Consider the following 16,343-nt stretch of genomic DNA (forward strand, 5'->3'; position numbering starts at 1 on the left):
GGCCCGGCCGTTGCCACGGGAACGTGTTCCCCCCCCCTCCCACCCGCCCGCCGCCGGGCGGCGCCTGCGCAGTAGCGGCGGGGAGGCGGGAGGAGCGGGCCGGGCAACGGGGCCTCGCCTCCCGCAGGCCTCCCCGGGCCGGGGAACGGCTGACAACCGGGAGAGCGCCCTCCTCACAGAACGTCGTTACATTTTTTAAATCCGTACCCAACACCTCCGGGTTTCACTGCCCGTTTCTCGTCCCTCTCCCCCCTGCAGCGTCTCTCCCGGTGCCCCCCCCGCCCCAGGAGAGCCCTCACGGAACAAAGCACACGCGTTTGGGAAGAGGGAAAGGCTCCGTTAGGAGAAAACCCGCAACACCCGCGGGCGCTCCGCGCCTCCGGAGGTCTCACGGCGATCGCCTCCCTCGCGCGGAGGAGGCCGAGGCGAACCGCGGGGTGAGCCCCGGCCCTCGCACCGTGCCGGGCCCGGGGGCGGTGGGCGCGGGGCGGGGGGTGGGTGACCGGGCCGGGCGGTCTGAGCGAGGCCGCGGGGAGGCGGTTTCCACCCGGACGCTTTTGTACCGCGGGACGGCGCCATGGCGGCTGCCGTGGCCTGAGGGGAGCGCGGCGCCGGCCGGGGCGCGGGCCCGCCATGTTCTCCAGGGCGTTCCGGGTGAGATCCAACACCGCCATCAAGGGGTCCGATCGGTGAGTGCCGGGCCGGGGCTGGGCCGGAGCCCCCCGCCGCGCCGAGGCGGGGAGGCCCGGAGGCCTCGCTCCGCTGAGGGGAGCGGATTCAATCCCGCCTCCCGCGCTGGGCCTGTCGCGCTGCCCGGCGGGCCCTCGGCGCGGCGGCGTTGGCCTGAAATCGCCGCGGTTCGGCGTCGGTCTCGGTGCCACGCAGGAGGCGGCGAGGGCAGCGGCGGTGCGAGCGGCGGGCTCCCCGGCCGCGGCGGCTCTGCCCCCGCAGAGATGCGGGCTAGGGGCAGGCAGGGGGCTGTGGCCGCCTTCACCTGGCATTTGTGATAAACGTGAACTACCGGTCTGAATAAGAAACGCGCTTTTTGCTTGAAGGTGCTGCTGTAATTAAGCTAGACTTAAGTGAATTGTTAATGTCGAGGCCTAGCTGATCCTCCTTTACTTTTATGTTCTTAATGGTGTAGCCGTGCTGACTTGCCGATCTTTTGGATTCAGTTGACGCTTCTGTCAGTGACCACACAAACTCACCTTGTGCCGGTCACCATGTCTTAAACATCACCTAAAACTGGGGGGAGAGGGAAATCTGGCTGCACCCCTGCTCCTCTGTGCCGGAGCTGTGGGAGTCTGTAGGTGACAGGCTGGGCTGAGCAAGTCTGATACTGCCAGATTTGTGCTCAGGAGCTCAGAGCAGTAATGAAATCGCAGTGCAAAAGAGAGGCAAAGACAGCAAGAGGAGCTGTAAGCCGATGTTTAAGGAAGAATATGAGCAGGGCAAGCATATTTGGCCTTTTCCCAGTATTCTTCCAGCATGCAACTATCTATCTATCTATCTCATTTGTAAACCCAGATACAAATGCTTCAAATTATCTCCTGTGAAAAAGCGGGAATCTCATGAACAGCCAACACAACAGTAACTACTGATCTAGGAATTATTGCGAGGGATGGTCTAGGCAGCTTTGTAACACATTTGTGATTTTGTCATTACAGGAGAAAACTACGAACTGATGTTGCAGCAGCTTTTCCTAACCTTAGTGCTGAACAATTGACTGAGTTTATTCCAAACAAGGAAGAGCTTAATGTCATCAAAATATACTCTCACAAAGGGGAGGCCATCACTGTTTATATGAATAACAGGAACCCAATACTGTTTGAAATTGAGAAAGCTCTGTATCCAACAGGTATGCGGAGTGCACTAGAATAATGCTCCCTCTTTACTTACTGGGCACCAGCCTTTCCCCAAAAGATTTCCTTGTGTCTGTCTTAAGCATTTATCCTATCACTATAGTATCGGTACACTTCATAATCTTTAGTGCATTTATTCTACCAACATCTTTGCAAACTCAGTGCCATTTCTGGATCCTTTCTGCGAAAAGGAAATGGATGTGCTCAGAGGTTAGAAACCAGGAAACAAGTCTTTTAAGTAATAGTTTAGCATCTTAGCCCCTTTTCTCTCTTTTGTCCACTGCAAGGTGTAATTCCAGGAAGCATGATGTCCACTTCCAGGTAGCCCTGGAATTAGGCAATGAATTGCTCTGATATTCTATGCTTTTATTTTTCCCATACCCAGCAATTCTTCCCTGTTGGAGTAGCATTTTAGCTCAAAGTGTCCTTGATTTAAGGAAAATAATGCAAACATTTATCTATATCCTTTATAATAATTCACAGGAGCTTGAATTAACTAGCAATTTATTTTTCTCCGTCACATCTACTAATTATTGTAGGATTGTTCTGACTTCAGATTTCTTAATTACCCGAGTAAAAGGAGAGGGTTTAGTTCTGTTAGTATTGTACTGCTTAGTCGTAAAGATGGGAAGAAGCAACAGCTAGAGAAGTTTTTAATGATGCATCTTTAAATTTGGTTCTGTTTTGGGACAGTGTACACTCTGTGGGTCTACCCAGATCTTCTCCCTGCTTTTTCAACATGGCCCCCTGTGCTACAGAAACTAGCAGGAGGAGCAGGTAAGAGGACTAGAGCTTTGTCACATTGCATTGCAAAAAGGAGTTGCCTTCAGGGCTTTTTTGATGTTATCTTTCCCAGTGGCAAAAATGTACCTGAAACAAAAAAGTGTAAAGAATAAGTACTCAAAAGTAATTCATGGTGATGTCCTAAAAAGGAAAATAAATTAGCTGTAAAACAGTTTGTGAATGAAATGAAGTAGGTTAAAGCTGTTTAAATGCAGTAACCTGTTCCATGTGGGAGTCTCAGACTTGGAAATATCTTCTCAGGGTGATCAGCCGCTCTGAATTGGGACACAGAACTGCCTGTGTCATTGGTCTGTCTTTTTTATAACTTTCCTTGAGCAGCTGAGTTCCTTTGCTGCCACCCTGCTTCCTGTGAATTCAGAGGTCAACTAGCTTATCCTATGGATAAGAAGTGAGTTTATATTGGAACCTACAATTGTAATCACTGTCAAGTAAATTGTGGATTGTGCAGGTGAGGTTGGATTTGAATTCCTGGATTACTGGCTCTACTACCTAATTATGGATCAAGACTAACAAGAAAGGAGTCTGTTTTCTGGAACTTGCTTTGGATGCAGTTCAGACTCATGAGAATCAGGTCTTTATAAACTTTAAATTGCTGAACTGCTCAACCAGAAGAAGATTAAATTGCAGCCACTGCGGCCTTAGTCTGTAAATGGAAGCGTACATGTAGAAAGAGACGGTTTTTTTCCATTACACAGTATCTAAGGTAGAACTCAAGTCCCTCTGTTTACTTTGTTTGCTTTTGGGGAAATATAAAGTGCTTGAATGTGTAGCTGTGATAGACATCTGAGCACGCCTTGCTGCTGACTTGTAGTGACCTAGTTTCGGGAAAAAAAAGTCGTGCTAATGGGGGAAGGACATTGATGAAAGAGGGCTGCTGGTCATTCATCTCCCATGGCAACCAGGCTACCTCTGGGTACGATCCAAAGATAAGAAGCCGCCACCGAGACAATGGCCAACAAAGGCAGAGAGGAGAGGTAGAGCCACATCTCAGAAAGAAGAGGAAAGGCATGAGACTATCCAGTGCTGCAGACGTGGAGGGAGGGAGCAGATGTAGGGAGCATTCAGTTACAAAGAGGAAAAGCAAGGTAGTGCTATTTGTGATATCTGTTCCGTGAATTCAAGTATCTACTGCCTGCCCTGGTTATTTACATAACATACACATGCTACTTACCTTGTCACGTTAAGGTCTTTATGTGATTTCTGTCCTCAGAGATGTGGAGCCTTTGTTGCAATTGCAGAGTTCATTCTAGATTTGCTGAAAGTAGTTGTGACAGTGAATGGGAGGAAAAATGTTGTTGGCTTCTTCAGCATACATATTAAATCTATGATGCTGAGAAAAAAACTGAGATGCCTTCAAAACCAAACCGTGGAACACAGGTCAGTCCACGAGGCTGCAAGCTCTAGACAATTACAGCTGCCATGAGGGAGAGCAGATGCTCTTTACATGATTTGGTGATGCTGTGATGCTGTACATGTGGCATGGAAAACTGTTTTTTACTCACATGCCAGTCTATTCATCCCAGGTATGGAAAGCGGAAGGAAGCCCACCAGAAGGTATACTGTTTCTGTCCAGATTAGCAAGGAGATGGTTAAGGCTGCTTCCTCATGCTGAGGAGAGTTCACAGCTGAGTGCAGCTATCGTGTCAGATCAGGAGGGTTGGGTCACCAGTGGCAAATTTTAGGCAATTCTCTCTCCAGGGAGAGAGCTGCTGGGATAACCTGCCCTTGGGACAGGGAAGAGTAAATGGGTAGTTCCAGACACATCTCCTTGTTCCTTTCTCTTTCCATGTCTTTAATGAAGAGTAATGCTGTCTAGGTTGGGAGCTCATACCCTTCTGTTAAAAACAGTACTCCCTTTGGGCCTGACAGGGCAAGGGTCTGAGCATGCTTAGCTCTCCCACAATTTTTTGGGATGTGCCCAGCACCCTTGTGAATTGGATCCCTTACTCCACAGGGTGGTAGCAAGAAGTGCTGCCTCACTAGGAGAAACAGAATCATGTTTTATCTGGCATGTGCTCAGCTATTAACAGGCTTGTGTTTTTGCTGAGTAACAGGAGGGATGGGGGTGGAGGAGGTAGTGGCTGAGTCCTTCATTGAGAAATGGATGTGCTTTATTCTTTTCTTCAGATCTGATGCTGCCAGGAGTTGTAGTGCCATCTTCTGGCTTTCCTCAAGTAGAGCGGGGCACACTCTGTGCTGTCACCCTCTTGGGAAACAGGTACGGAGGATTCTTTATTCATCTCTTCTTAGAAACTAAAAATGAAATGAAGCTGTTTTTCACAGGAAGACTCTGGGAGTTTTGAGGAAATAAAAGCAGAATTGTTCTCGTGCATCTGATGCACTGTGGACCTAAACAGTGGAAAATACAGCAGAAAAAAAAATCCACTTAGTTTCTGGCTTAGGATATATTTGAGCTCAGGTGGACAGCTTTGCAAATTGGTTCTTTTGGACCTGTCGCAGCACAACTGGTAGGTTTGTTTTGAAACAGAGTAATTTTTTTAACAAAAGATCGTATTCTACACAGTTGTCTTTTTGTCTATGAGGAGATTCAGAGTGAGGGAGCAGTGCTAAAGCTGTTCGTTTTTTTCCCCCCACTGCTAGTCTCTCTTGGCAGTGCATATGCTTCTTGTACTGTATTAAAGCGAAGAATGTGTCACTGCACAACGTTCACTTCAGTATCACAGCTGCACATATCCCTGGGATTCTTTGGAAGACTTTACATACCAGAAAGATAACCAGAAAATACCTAGATGCTTTAAAAAAGGCAGGTGGTAAAGAACAAGAACATCGTAAAAGAAATTCGGAATATCACAATGGCACAGTCTGTCTTTGTCCAAGTAGCAGTGTATTTGTGCTGTCCTGCTGCAACGCTCCCTTCTTTTCCCAGAGCTCCAGTAGCAGTTGCAGTTGCCACGATGTCCACTGCGGAGATGCTGGCTGCTGGAATGAAAGGGAAGGGCTTTGCTGTGTTGCATACTTACATGGATCACCTCTGGTGGGTATATTGCCAGGCATTTGGTAAAATTTGTAACAAGTCTTGTGTGTTTACTAAAATCAATATCTGTGCCCCAGTAAGTTTTATCTGTTAGTTCAACATACTGAGTTATTTGGGCACAGTTTAGATATGACCATTATTAAGGTTTCAGCTACATGTTTTTGATGGCCACGCTTTTCTGACAGAAGCAGGTGTCTGTCCTGATACCTACCCATTATATACATATTGGAAATAGGTATATAAAATTAGTCACTTGATTTAGTTCCTTCAACCTGAGTGTAATTATTATAGAAATGAAGCTAGAACATCCCTTTTTAGAAAATCTTCTTGTTCTATAAAAAGTGAACTTTGAATCATTTTTGCTTAAAAACGGTCAACTGTGCCAGTCTCAACCAAATGAAGGAGCTGCTTTGCATTTGGGTTCAACTAGCCTGCTCAGTTTTAAATTAAGATTCATGGGGGGAACATAGAGTTTATAGAGGAAGATGAGTTAAAAATAAATTTTATAGTTTTGAGAATGCGGAAAAAGATCCATGCAACTGCCAGTGCCTTTTATCAGGGTGACATTTGTTCATTGTCCTGTGGGTTTCAAAGCAGTAAACAGAAAGCTATGTTATGCTTTTTCTTCCTTTTATAGGGAATATGGTGACAAATCTTGTCCTCCTACCTTAGCTCCCTTGGTAACAGATCCTGCTGAAAAGGAGAGTGCTGAAGATGAGGAAGAGATGGAGGGGAAAGAGCCTGTCATCAGCTGCTCCACTGACCCATTGCAGCATTTGGATGTTGGTGATTTGAGCCTGAAGGAGCGAGACAGTTGTGCAATACTGATGGGAAAGGAGGAACTCAATGAGAGCAGAGCTGCAGAAACAGCTGAAGACGCCAACACAGAGGTTCAGCGGGACGCTGAAGACAGTAGGACTCCACAAGGTATTTTTGCGTACAAATGAAACCAAACTATGCCCCTTTGTTTGCTGAAGCCCATACCCACGATCTAGATTATTGTGCATTCTAGACGGCTCACTGCGAGAACAGGGTAGAGACAGTTCTGTGTGGTCTGAAAGACAGTCTGAAAGAACTGAGTGCTGTGTTCTGAAAGACAGACTACTCACGGCTTACTTGTCCTTCTTTTCCCCTGCAGAGCAAATGGATGCATTATTTAGTCAGTGCTTTTTTCATGCCTTAAAATGCAAAGTAAAGAAGTCGGATCTCCCTCTGCTCACCAGCACATTTCTACGCAGCCATATGTTCTCATGCTGGTATGTGGCAAGAAGATTGTCTTTGCATTTGCATGCTGGGTTTTTGTCTTTAAAACTGTGGAGATCGAGTGTGATATTTAGGATGAAGTTTTTGACTCAAAATTCAGTCCTTATCTAAGGTTATCTAAGATTATGCTCACTTCTTACATCAAATACTTTGGTGTAAGGATTGTCCAGACCAGGATATGTGCTTGGTAGCTAACTTGAGTTGGCTGACATTTGTTTCAAGATTGCTTAGTCACTTAAATGGCTGTTTGCCTACCCACAGGAACATCAGCACTAGTTTCACTCATCATGTTCTATTTATTAGCTTGTTTGAAGTAATTCTTTCTCTGTGTGATTTGTATTTCCGCTGTTAAGAAACTTCTAGCATAAGTAGCAAGATTTAAGAAGAAATGAAGGGTGACTTATAACTAAAGAACTTTTAAAAAATCCATTTATAGCCCCGCTGGACAACAACTGGACATAAAGAAATCAAGCTATAAGAAGGTGAGATTTTTTGGTCGGTTTTTTTGCGTTAATTTAAAGAAGAAATGGAAGGAGAGAAAAAGTCTGAAGTCAAAATTGTTCAAGTGTTAGTGAAACAAACAGACAAACAAAAAAACCTAGAAGCTGTTCTTAAAAGCCAAGTTCTTTTTCTCAGCTCTCTGATCCTGCGGGATCCAGGGAGAAAAGTAATTGTCCTGAAAGCATGAGCATTGATCTGCTTTGAATGCAGCCAATGCTGTCTGCCACTATATACTGCGATAGCTATTGGAGGGTTCTGATCTTGTTGGACAGTGCAATTACTTGCAAGAAGAGGCCGTTCCTTTTCTAAAGCTGTTAATGAACAAAAATGAAGAGAAAGGAGACGGTGTTGTCCCTGTTGTGTAGATGACAAGCAAAGACAAAGTGCATTGCCAAAGATCTCACAGTAGTCCATGCGAGATTGTGATTTGGCTAAGAATGTCACAGAGCAAACAGATGGCAGACCTACAAAAGGAACGCTTGCCTTTACTCTGTTTTAGAGCCAGACAGAGGCACTCACTGCTCCTTAGCAATTGCTGTTTAGAGAAGCAAAGGTGTGGGGGGAGTGTGTTTTGTTTTGTTTTGTTTTTAAAGAAGTTTTTCTGATTTAGCAAGTAACACTAGGGCAGTCAGAAACACATGAACAGGAATTTAAAACGCTTGACTCCGCATTTCTCATTGTTGCTTCCTTCAGTTCTCTAAATTCCTGCAATGTATGCAGCACCAGAAGATCTTACAAGTGAAGGAGCTGAACAAAGGTGTGGAGAGCATTGTGGAAGTGGACTGGAAACATCCAGAGTATGTAGAATGTTGTAGTCTTTTAAAGAGTTGGTAGTCTCTGAAAGAAGGGAGCGGAATCTGCTACTTCCAGCTCTATTACCTATACTCTGCTTGAATTCCTGTTCTGAATAGCTGTAGCAGCCCTCATTTCCTAATCTTAGTATGCTATGGAAGAGTTTTATACCCTGCTGCTGTACAACATTGCTTATGTTTCCTGCTCTTGTAGAGTTCTTCCAGGTGAAATATATTCTTCCTTCTTTACTCAATGGCACTGAGCATGCTTAAAGTCTAATGACAGCGTCATGACTGCCACCTTTCCTTTCTTGTTAGTTGTGCATTCATCCATAGAACTTAAGATCAAAAAGGACTGTTAAATGCTCTGAAAGTTGCATATGGCTCTTTATCCTTGTAGTGGGTGGACACTGCTGCTGAGTAAATGCTCATGAAACTACAGTCTCAGAATGTCATATAGGATCAAATCGAGCACTTTGCAAAATCAGCAGCCAAAGTTATAATCTCAAAAAATTAAAAAAAAAATTGCTGTTTTCCATTACACATATTGATTTGCACAAATACTCTTACCCTTTCAGTTACTTATTACCCGATTCCTCTATTGGTGTTTCTGTTATCTTTCTAAGGATTAGTAGTTACCTCACATCGAGAGCATCCTACTCGTTCCTTCTGCATATCGGCACATTAGCTCTCTCTTGGAATTTCCCAGCGGGCCTGAGGCTCCCTGTTATATAACGTCTCCTTGGCAACTAATGGAGTGGAGAATATTTCTGTAGATAGAAGCATATCTTCTCTTCTGCGTTTGGAAAGAAGCAGAATTACTTTGACTTTTTGCATTAACTTCTCTCTCATTAAACTTGGCCTTATCCTTAGGAGACAGGCATACTCAAACTCAGTTTGTCAATTCTCTTACCTGCAAGCATAGAATCTGCAGCTCTGGTCAATGAAATGAGACTCCGGCTCCTGCACTGATACAGTTCTTACCCCTCTCTTCCAGGATTGTCTTTTATCAGTGATCACTAAAGAATCATTTCAGCTTTTAAATGTCTGTACATTGGTGGAGAGCGCAGTTGGTTGGGGTTTTTTTTAAATTTAATTCTAGCAATTCTATGGAATGGGGCAGCATCCTTTGAATTATGGCAGTTGTCTCTAATTACGAGAGTCAAATATGCTTAGAACACCTGGAGAGATTTACTTTTTCCCCAACATATAGGGCTTTACTCAGAGTGAAAAGTGTTTAATATCACCTGAGTTAAGGTGCTTATTTATGTGTATATTTGAAATGTGTACAAGGACAGATTTAGTAATTGCAGCTAATGCTTCAAAATACTGTTCTTTCATCATGTCCTTTAATCCACAGACACAGGCCCCCAGTGCAGTGGAATGCATTTGGAGGAACTGACATACTATACGACAGACCAGAAAGCTTTTTGTGCGACTCTGCTAGGTTCTAGTTTCTCAGTGAAATGGAAGTGATAAGTTTCAATCCCTTTCACTCACACCAAATAATTCTCGTTCCAGCGTTAAAGCATTTACAGTACCTGAAGGATTTTCTTCAGCTTCTGCTGCCCTAGACAGCAAGAGTGAAGACAGAGAACAAGTGTACCATGCTCCTGAAATCATCCCGCTTTATGGGGTCTCAGCAAAAATGATCCCACTCTTTCAGGAATCTGGACACAGGTAAGCACTAAAAAAGTACAACAGAACCATTTTTACATGAAGAGAGAGACTAACAAACCTATGCTGGTACCATTTTGTTAGCCCTTGTGGGGAGGGCCCTGCGATGCTGTCAGGGAAGGTGATGGGAATCAAGAATATATTCATTGCTTCACAAAGGGAAGAAAGATAAGAGGCTGTGACAACTGCGTTCAGCAAGTACTCACATCACTTCTCCCACAGCTAAGGAGGCGATAGCTCAAGTGTCAAAATTGATACATTTTACTTGGATTGTCTTCATTTGCCATTGGATAAGGCATATTCTGCTCACCCACAGTATGGTTTACTTAAAAGAGGATGCCCAGATAAGTTAGGGCACAAGGAGGCAAGTGAGTTCTCTAATCTTGTCTGTTTTGATGTAGCTTAGATAGCACTCAGTGGCAGCCTTTCTTCAACTGAGCACTTTTGTACAAGTTATCCACAGTCCCCTGAAGTTAGGGGTGTCATTAGGGTCATCCTCCCAAACTAGGCTCCCCGGACCAAGGGTTTTAGAGTCTCTGTAATGACTGCTGTGAGCCTTTTATCTGTTACACAGCAGCTGAGGTGTAACAAGAAATCACTCCCTAGCAGATGTATTTCAGTATTGAGCTGTTGCTACCAAATGCGGTCAGGGTAGTTACTGTCGTCTTAGTGACAGAACCCAGCACCTAACTACTTGAAGTAATAAGTTAAAAAGTTTTCTTTCTCTTTAGAAAAGGCAGCATCCTCTCAAGCAGTGAGGTGAGAAACATCGTCATTAACTATGTGAAGACTAATGAGTTGGTTGATGAAACAAACAAAAAGTAAGTAGACATGGAAGTTGTCCTACGCTGCGTCCACAGGAGATGCTGAAGTTAGAGGAAAAAAGTGAACTTGTTTGCTTCTACTGTGTGTTTTTGTTTTGTAGCTTTGTAAAGGTGAATGCCATTCTGTGCGACTGCCTATTAGATAAATCGGAACAAGATGAAATCTCAAACCTTAAATGGGATGACCTCTTGAGCAGGTGACTGTTTTCCCAATGTAGTGTTTCAGTATTACACAGATTTATTGCATGCAACTCAAAGCCACAGGTTATTGGAGCTACCTAAGTTGTCACTTCCTACTGGTAATACAACAAAAAGCATTTGAGACCTTCACTTGAAGGATCTCTCATTCTTCACCATTTAAGAAGCATCTAGCATTAACTGTTGTTAGGGTTTTTTTGTTTACCTGCTAACCACTTACCAGGGGAAGCTTCCTAAACAAGCAGTGCCTGGTTCTGTGTATAATCTGTATGTACATATTTATAAAGCCATCCTTTGCAATAGATAGCTGAACGTGCCCTTTTTAGGCAACAGTAGTCATCCTGCTCTTTCCGTGCAGCACAACTTCTGCATTTATAACCTAAAGCCACCTTTTAGATCCAAGAGGCCTGAGTATCTGACACAAGACCACTGTTTCCATATACTGAAAAACTTTGCCTGAATACCCCCAATGTCTTACTTGCCTTGAGCTTCTCCATCACACAATGCTGCTGAGGCACTGCCAGCAGCTTCCTTTCCTTCTGAAGCCAAATTTGCTCCTCGGACAGTAACACAGTTTATGCTGAATTTTAAACTGAAGTTGCTTCACCGATCTGTGAACAATACAACTGAACAATAGCTTAAAGACAAAATTAAAGAAGGTTTTCCTCTGCAAGAACCAATTTATAAAATTTTACCAGTAATTAAGCTATAATTTTTGCAAGTCAGTAGAGTAGCTTTCTTTTTAGTCAGTCCCTTGCTTTAAATAATAGCTAGGATGCAAATTTTTGCATGAGATCATCATGCATTATCTTCTTAAGATATAAATTCTTCTCATCTGTAGAATCTTGGCTTTCATGTAGTCTCACAAACCTGTGAGAGGCTGCAGTGGAAAAGCACAGTTAACATCAGCCTTGCTGTACTGTAGAGACTAATTGGATGTATAAACTTTGTTCAGGTGCCTTGAACGACTGCAGCCCTTACACCAGGTGACATTTTTTGGACAAGAACCTATTGTCAGGAAAGGAAACATTGAGCCCATCGACATAACCATAGCACAGAGATCATCAAATAAGAAGGTAAAAAGAGAACTAAAATTAGGGGTTTTGAGAAGCCCAGATTCTGAGAGCAGCTTTGGCAGCTCATTTTTCTGGGATGAGTGAGACATGACTTGCTAATACCTACAGCAGTGATGTTTGCAATAATTATTAAAATCTGTAGGTGACAATTATCAAGAACCTTGAGCTGTATGGTCTAGACCCACAGTGTGTGGCCAACATTCTGCAACAAAGAGTACAAGCCAGTGCCACCATCACCCCAGTACCAGGAACAAAAGACAGAGTTCAGGTCCAGATCCAAGGCAACCAAATCCATCATCTGGCCAAGATGCTGCTAGGTAAGTCCATTCTGGAACTGGGCTGGGACTGGTTACAGCAAGATACAGACTTTAATTCTTGAGCTCTGAATATTTACCTGAAGTGAACTCTTGGTTATGTTGCAGAAGAGTACCAGCTACCTCGGAAATATATTCAAGGCCTTGAGAAGGCTCCAAAGCTTGGCCGGAAGAAGTAAGAGAAAAATCTACTGTAAGAATTACTCAGATCTCATTATTTATAGAGGTGTTCTGCCAACAAATAAAGGATAATGTACAGGCCCTATTCATTCAAAAATGAGTCCTGGATGTTTACAAGGTCTAGGATTCACCCAAATAATTATGTTGCTCCAGCTGTTCATTTTTCATAAAAATAAAAAGCTGAATAAAACCCCTAGTATTATCCTTTCCCATATATTTTCTAGAAGTTCCTAATGGTGCACTGGTTTTCTGGCTACAGTGACTTTTGGCTAGTTTAACATTCTTGCTTTACATCTTTTAGCAAAGGCATGGTAACAGAACCTCCACTGAAATGTAGGCAAAGTACATTCCAACACATCGTCCTGGAACAGTCCAGTGTGTTGTGCCATAGACCGTGTATGTCAGAAGTAAAACCCATTTGGTTTTAGATTTTATCCTTTTAAACATTTCCAGGTATTAATATCAGACATTTCAGCACTGAGAATGAACTCTATTAGCTGGATTTTCATGGTTTGTATAATTTTTTTTATATATATATATATATATATAAATACATTTAAATGTATGACATTAACTGTAATTTATCACAGGCAGACATGGATAGCAGTTCTGTCAAATCCAGCTAAAATATTAAGAGAAGATTAATGGAACGCTTTGGTCAGGTTTCACAGGGGTAGATGTTCTGTACCTCTTCAGCTGAAGCTTAAACACTTTACAGTAGGGTTAAGAAATTTAAATTCACTTCTAGAAAGGATTCCTGTGTTTTCCCTTTAGACTTAATACATGGCAGTTCCATAGGAGGGCGCCAGAAAAAGAAGTTAAAGAGATTTCTTTAATTACTGACAGTTTTATTTTCATTGTCTTTTACACTGTCTGCATATGAACAAGTAGTTTCAGAACCTTCAAAAAAGCTGGAAGTGAGACATTTTTTAAAAATGCCATAGAATTACTAGGGAGTAGTAAAAATAAATTACAGCATTGCAAAAATGCATTTCACTTTACCATAGAAGCTTTACTATTCCATTCTATACACATTATTTTACATGTTTTACAATAGACATGAAAAATAAATTCACACGAACTAGGCAAGACAATATACTAACCAAAGGCACTGCCAACAGTATTTTGCAATTAAGGAACGGGCCAATACTTCTATCCTACACACAGCTCAACTGACCGTTGAGAATTTGAGTTTCAAGATCTACCAACTCTTCAAATGCCCCGTATCTTGAAAAAACCAAAAGAAACAGCCCTCCTCTTTGCAGGAGGTTTTCAGCAGCATCCACGGTAATTGCATAAGAAGCCATGCCTTCTACAAAATGTCAAAGACATGCTGGGTTCCAGGAAGGGAGAGGGAGACAGTCACCAAAACTCTAGTAGAAAACAACAACAACAACAACAAAAAAGAAATCTTTACAACTTTTAGCCAGAAAGATAAGGGATTTAAAAACAAGCGTCTGGATCTTACTTCTCAGAACCAATGGCAGTTTTTACAGTGTTCTTCCTCTTGACCGAACAGAAGTATTTATACAATGCTTTCAAGACTCCAAGCACTAGATAAATGTTATTTAAATTACTTCACAAGTGCATAGTGAAGTAATAAGTATTCTTGTAAATGGACAAACAGCCCCAGAGCATGAAAACTGCTGCACTATTTGGGCTGCCGCCACGTTGTTAAAGGTCATCTGGGTGTAGAGTACAGTACAGCTGGGAGGCCCTTCCTGCACCGCGTGCCAGAGGCCATAGCCCTGTTAGCAAACCCTTTTACACTACTGACTAAAACATGAGCTGGAACTAAGCTTGCAGAAAGTGGCATTTATACAAACTGAGGGGCTTTAAGTGATGCAGTTACTCTCTTATGGGTTATAAACAAACATACTCAAGTATAAATCCGGGGCGGGGGGGGGGGGGGAGAATCCCAAGCAGTCACCTTCAAGAAGGAAACAAAACAGTTCCTCGTCCCTCTACGGACAAAAGCAGCCTCATCACAACAGTACTTTAGGCAACTGGGGGGACAGGACTGACAAGGCCTCTTGACAAAAGCCCCTTCCAACTTCCTCCTTAGCCCAAATGCAAAGTTTTCACACTTAAGGAAAGAAAGGCACTGAGGTAAATTTTAGACCCTTCCACGTTGTCCCTGTGGTAACTGTTACCCGATAACCTGTTGCCTCCCTTCCCACTTCACGCAGGTGGGATCACAGCAGTCTACAGCGAGCTCAAAGGGACACTTGTTCATCAAGTCAATATGAAACCCTTTCACGTGCTCCATCTGACTCCGGCTAGTATTAACGTTCCGTTTTCTCTTTACGCTTTGTTGCGGTGTCCTGTGTAAACAGAGGGAAGACTGAACCTGGCTGTGTGCAGCGTGCTCGGTACAAAGCACCGAGAGGAAACATGGGGACCATCCTCTCTCAGACTGGCATCCCCGCAGCCTTCCTTGCCCTTCAGTGATCACTGCATGGCGTCAGCAAGATCAGGGTCTCTGGTTAGAGTTATGGCAGTAACTGACGCTCCAGCTCAAGGATTTTTATGAAGGATGCGCAGTGCATGCATCGGAGACGGTGGGAGCCCTGAGAGAGGGAGAGAGAGACTTCACTGTCCTCTCCTAGCTCCACGTAGAGAGCAAAACCTGGTAACCTTCCTGGACACGCAGGCAGAGCACCGATTGCAAGTGGGGAGGGAGGGAAGGAGAACACAACACATACAGTGGCACAGGGAGGGAGAGGATGGTGTGTCACGGACAGGAGCGGTGAGAAAGCGCAAGGAGGGTTAGCAGGAGGAAGCATAGTATGAGAGAGTGGTGGGCGGAAAGCATCTGAGGCTAATAGTTCCCTTGCTCTTCCTGGTGCTGAGGCTTTCCCGCACAGGCAGCCTGTGCTCTTGGTGCCACCTCCACACCCTGGCCCTGGTTGGAGCTCCTCTCCCTCGGTGCCAGACCTGTTCATAGCTCAAAATCAGTTTGATCTGTGAAAGCGGTTTTGAGTTTTCCTGGGTTAGTCTGTTGGATATGTATTGCTAAACGTTCAATATCGAACCATCGGCCTATGCCCCAACCATCATCTTTACACTTCAAACAGAATTTCTTCAAACATAGGTCCCAATTCCTACAGAGTAGAAAACTGGTAAAACTCTGGCTAACGTAGCTAAGCATCAGGGGTATTTGCTTTAATTCACATCTGTTTTCAAAATTGGAAGTTAAATAGAATCAAAATGGATGACTTTTCCTGGAATTAATATTACCAAGTTTCAATAATGCTTACTAACAGACTGTTTGGGTGTTGCAGCTGCCTTGGTGTCATAACTTTACATTCCCCTGGCTATCTTAGCCCTGAACAAGTCCGTCCGGCATTGGTTACAGCTGCAACACCCACGTGGTTTGGTGCAACCACCTCCTCCGCTTTATCTGCTGCTTCCTGTGCTCTACTTACGAAATGAGAACTCGGCCACGTGGGCACACGCAACGAGCCGCAGCACCTCCGAACAAGAACAAGCAAGTTGCTGGGAGGAGTGGCAACAGCAAGCGTTACCCTGCTCAAAACATTAGCCAGTAGATGTTCCTGTTGGGTTTAACGCTGAGCATTTTCCACGAAGCTTCTCCATCTGATGGTACAGCTGAAAAGCAAACCAGCAGCTGTGTTTGGTTCGGTGACGGGCACAGTTTGAAAACAGGCTTCCCGTTCTTTGACTGGCCCTGGTCCTGGGATAAGAGGTTTCAGAAGAAGAAAATGCAATATGTTCATTTTATGGGTGCTGTGAGCCAGTCCTTAATGGAAGGATGAAGAGGGAGAGTGACTACTATAAGGTGTCCTGAGAAGTGTCTTTTCATTTTAAAAATAGTATCTAGCTTAGTCTGATGCC

General features: G+C 43.9%; 1 protein-coding gene across 4 annotated transcripts; it reads left to right on the forward strand.

The window, feature by feature from the left end:
• Positions 1 to 398: 398 nt before the first annotated feature.
• Positions 399 to 12,675, forward strand: EIF2D (eukaryotic translation initiation factor 2D). 4 transcript variants are annotated; one of them, XM_050911508.1, is made up of 15 exons: positions 399 to 437; positions 1,668 to 1,858; positions 2,556 to 2,639; positions 4,794 to 4,884; positions 5,554 to 5,661; positions 6,299 to 6,588; positions 6,800 to 6,917; positions 7,361 to 7,406; positions 8,119 to 8,222; positions 9,738 to 9,896; positions 10,625 to 10,714; positions 10,819 to 10,914; positions 11,871 to 11,991; positions 12,134 to 12,308; positions 12,414 to 12,675. In XM_050911508.1, exons 2-15 carry the CDS (start codon positions 1,804 to 1,806, stop codon positions 12,482 to 12,484), a joined length of 1,608 nt encoding a protein of 535 aa, XP_050767465.1. In that variant the 5' UTR covers positions 399 to 437; positions 1,668 to 1,803; the 3' UTR covers positions 12,485 to 12,675. The 4 variants fall into 4 exon arrangements, with proteins under 4 accessions (XP_050767465.1, XP_050767462.1, XP_050767464.1 ...); XM_050911505.1 differs by lacking the exon at positions 399 to 437 and adding an exon at positions 631 to 689; XM_050911507.1 differs by lacking the exons at positions 399 to 437; positions 6,299 to 6,588; positions 6,800 to 6,917 and adding an exon at positions 631 to 689.
• Positions 12,676 to 16,343: the final 3,668 nt, after the last annotated feature.

This window comes from Gymnogyps californianus, chromosome 27 (assembly GCF_018139145.2).
Source record: "Gymnogyps californianus isolate 813 chromosome 27, ASM1813914v2, whole genome shotgun sequence".
NCBI classification, from domain to species: domain Eukaryota; kingdom Metazoa; phylum Chordata; class Aves; order Accipitriformes; family Cathartidae; genus Gymnogyps; species Gymnogyps californianus.

Bases quoted from the DNA above. Each gene is read 5' to 3' on its own strand.
- EIF2D (XM_050911505.1), top strand. From the start codon at position 634: ATGTTCTCCAGGGCGTTCCGGGTGAGATCCAACACCGCCATCAAGGGG. The intron at 8,223-9,737 runs GTATGTAGAATG...TTCTCGTTCCAG, and splicing joins GTGGACTGGAAACATCCAGA to CGTTAAAGCATTTACAGTAC. The intron at 10,715-10,818 runs GTAAGTAGACAT...TTTGTTTTGTAG, and splicing joins GTTGATGAAACAAACAAAAA to CTTTGTAAAGGTGAATGCCA.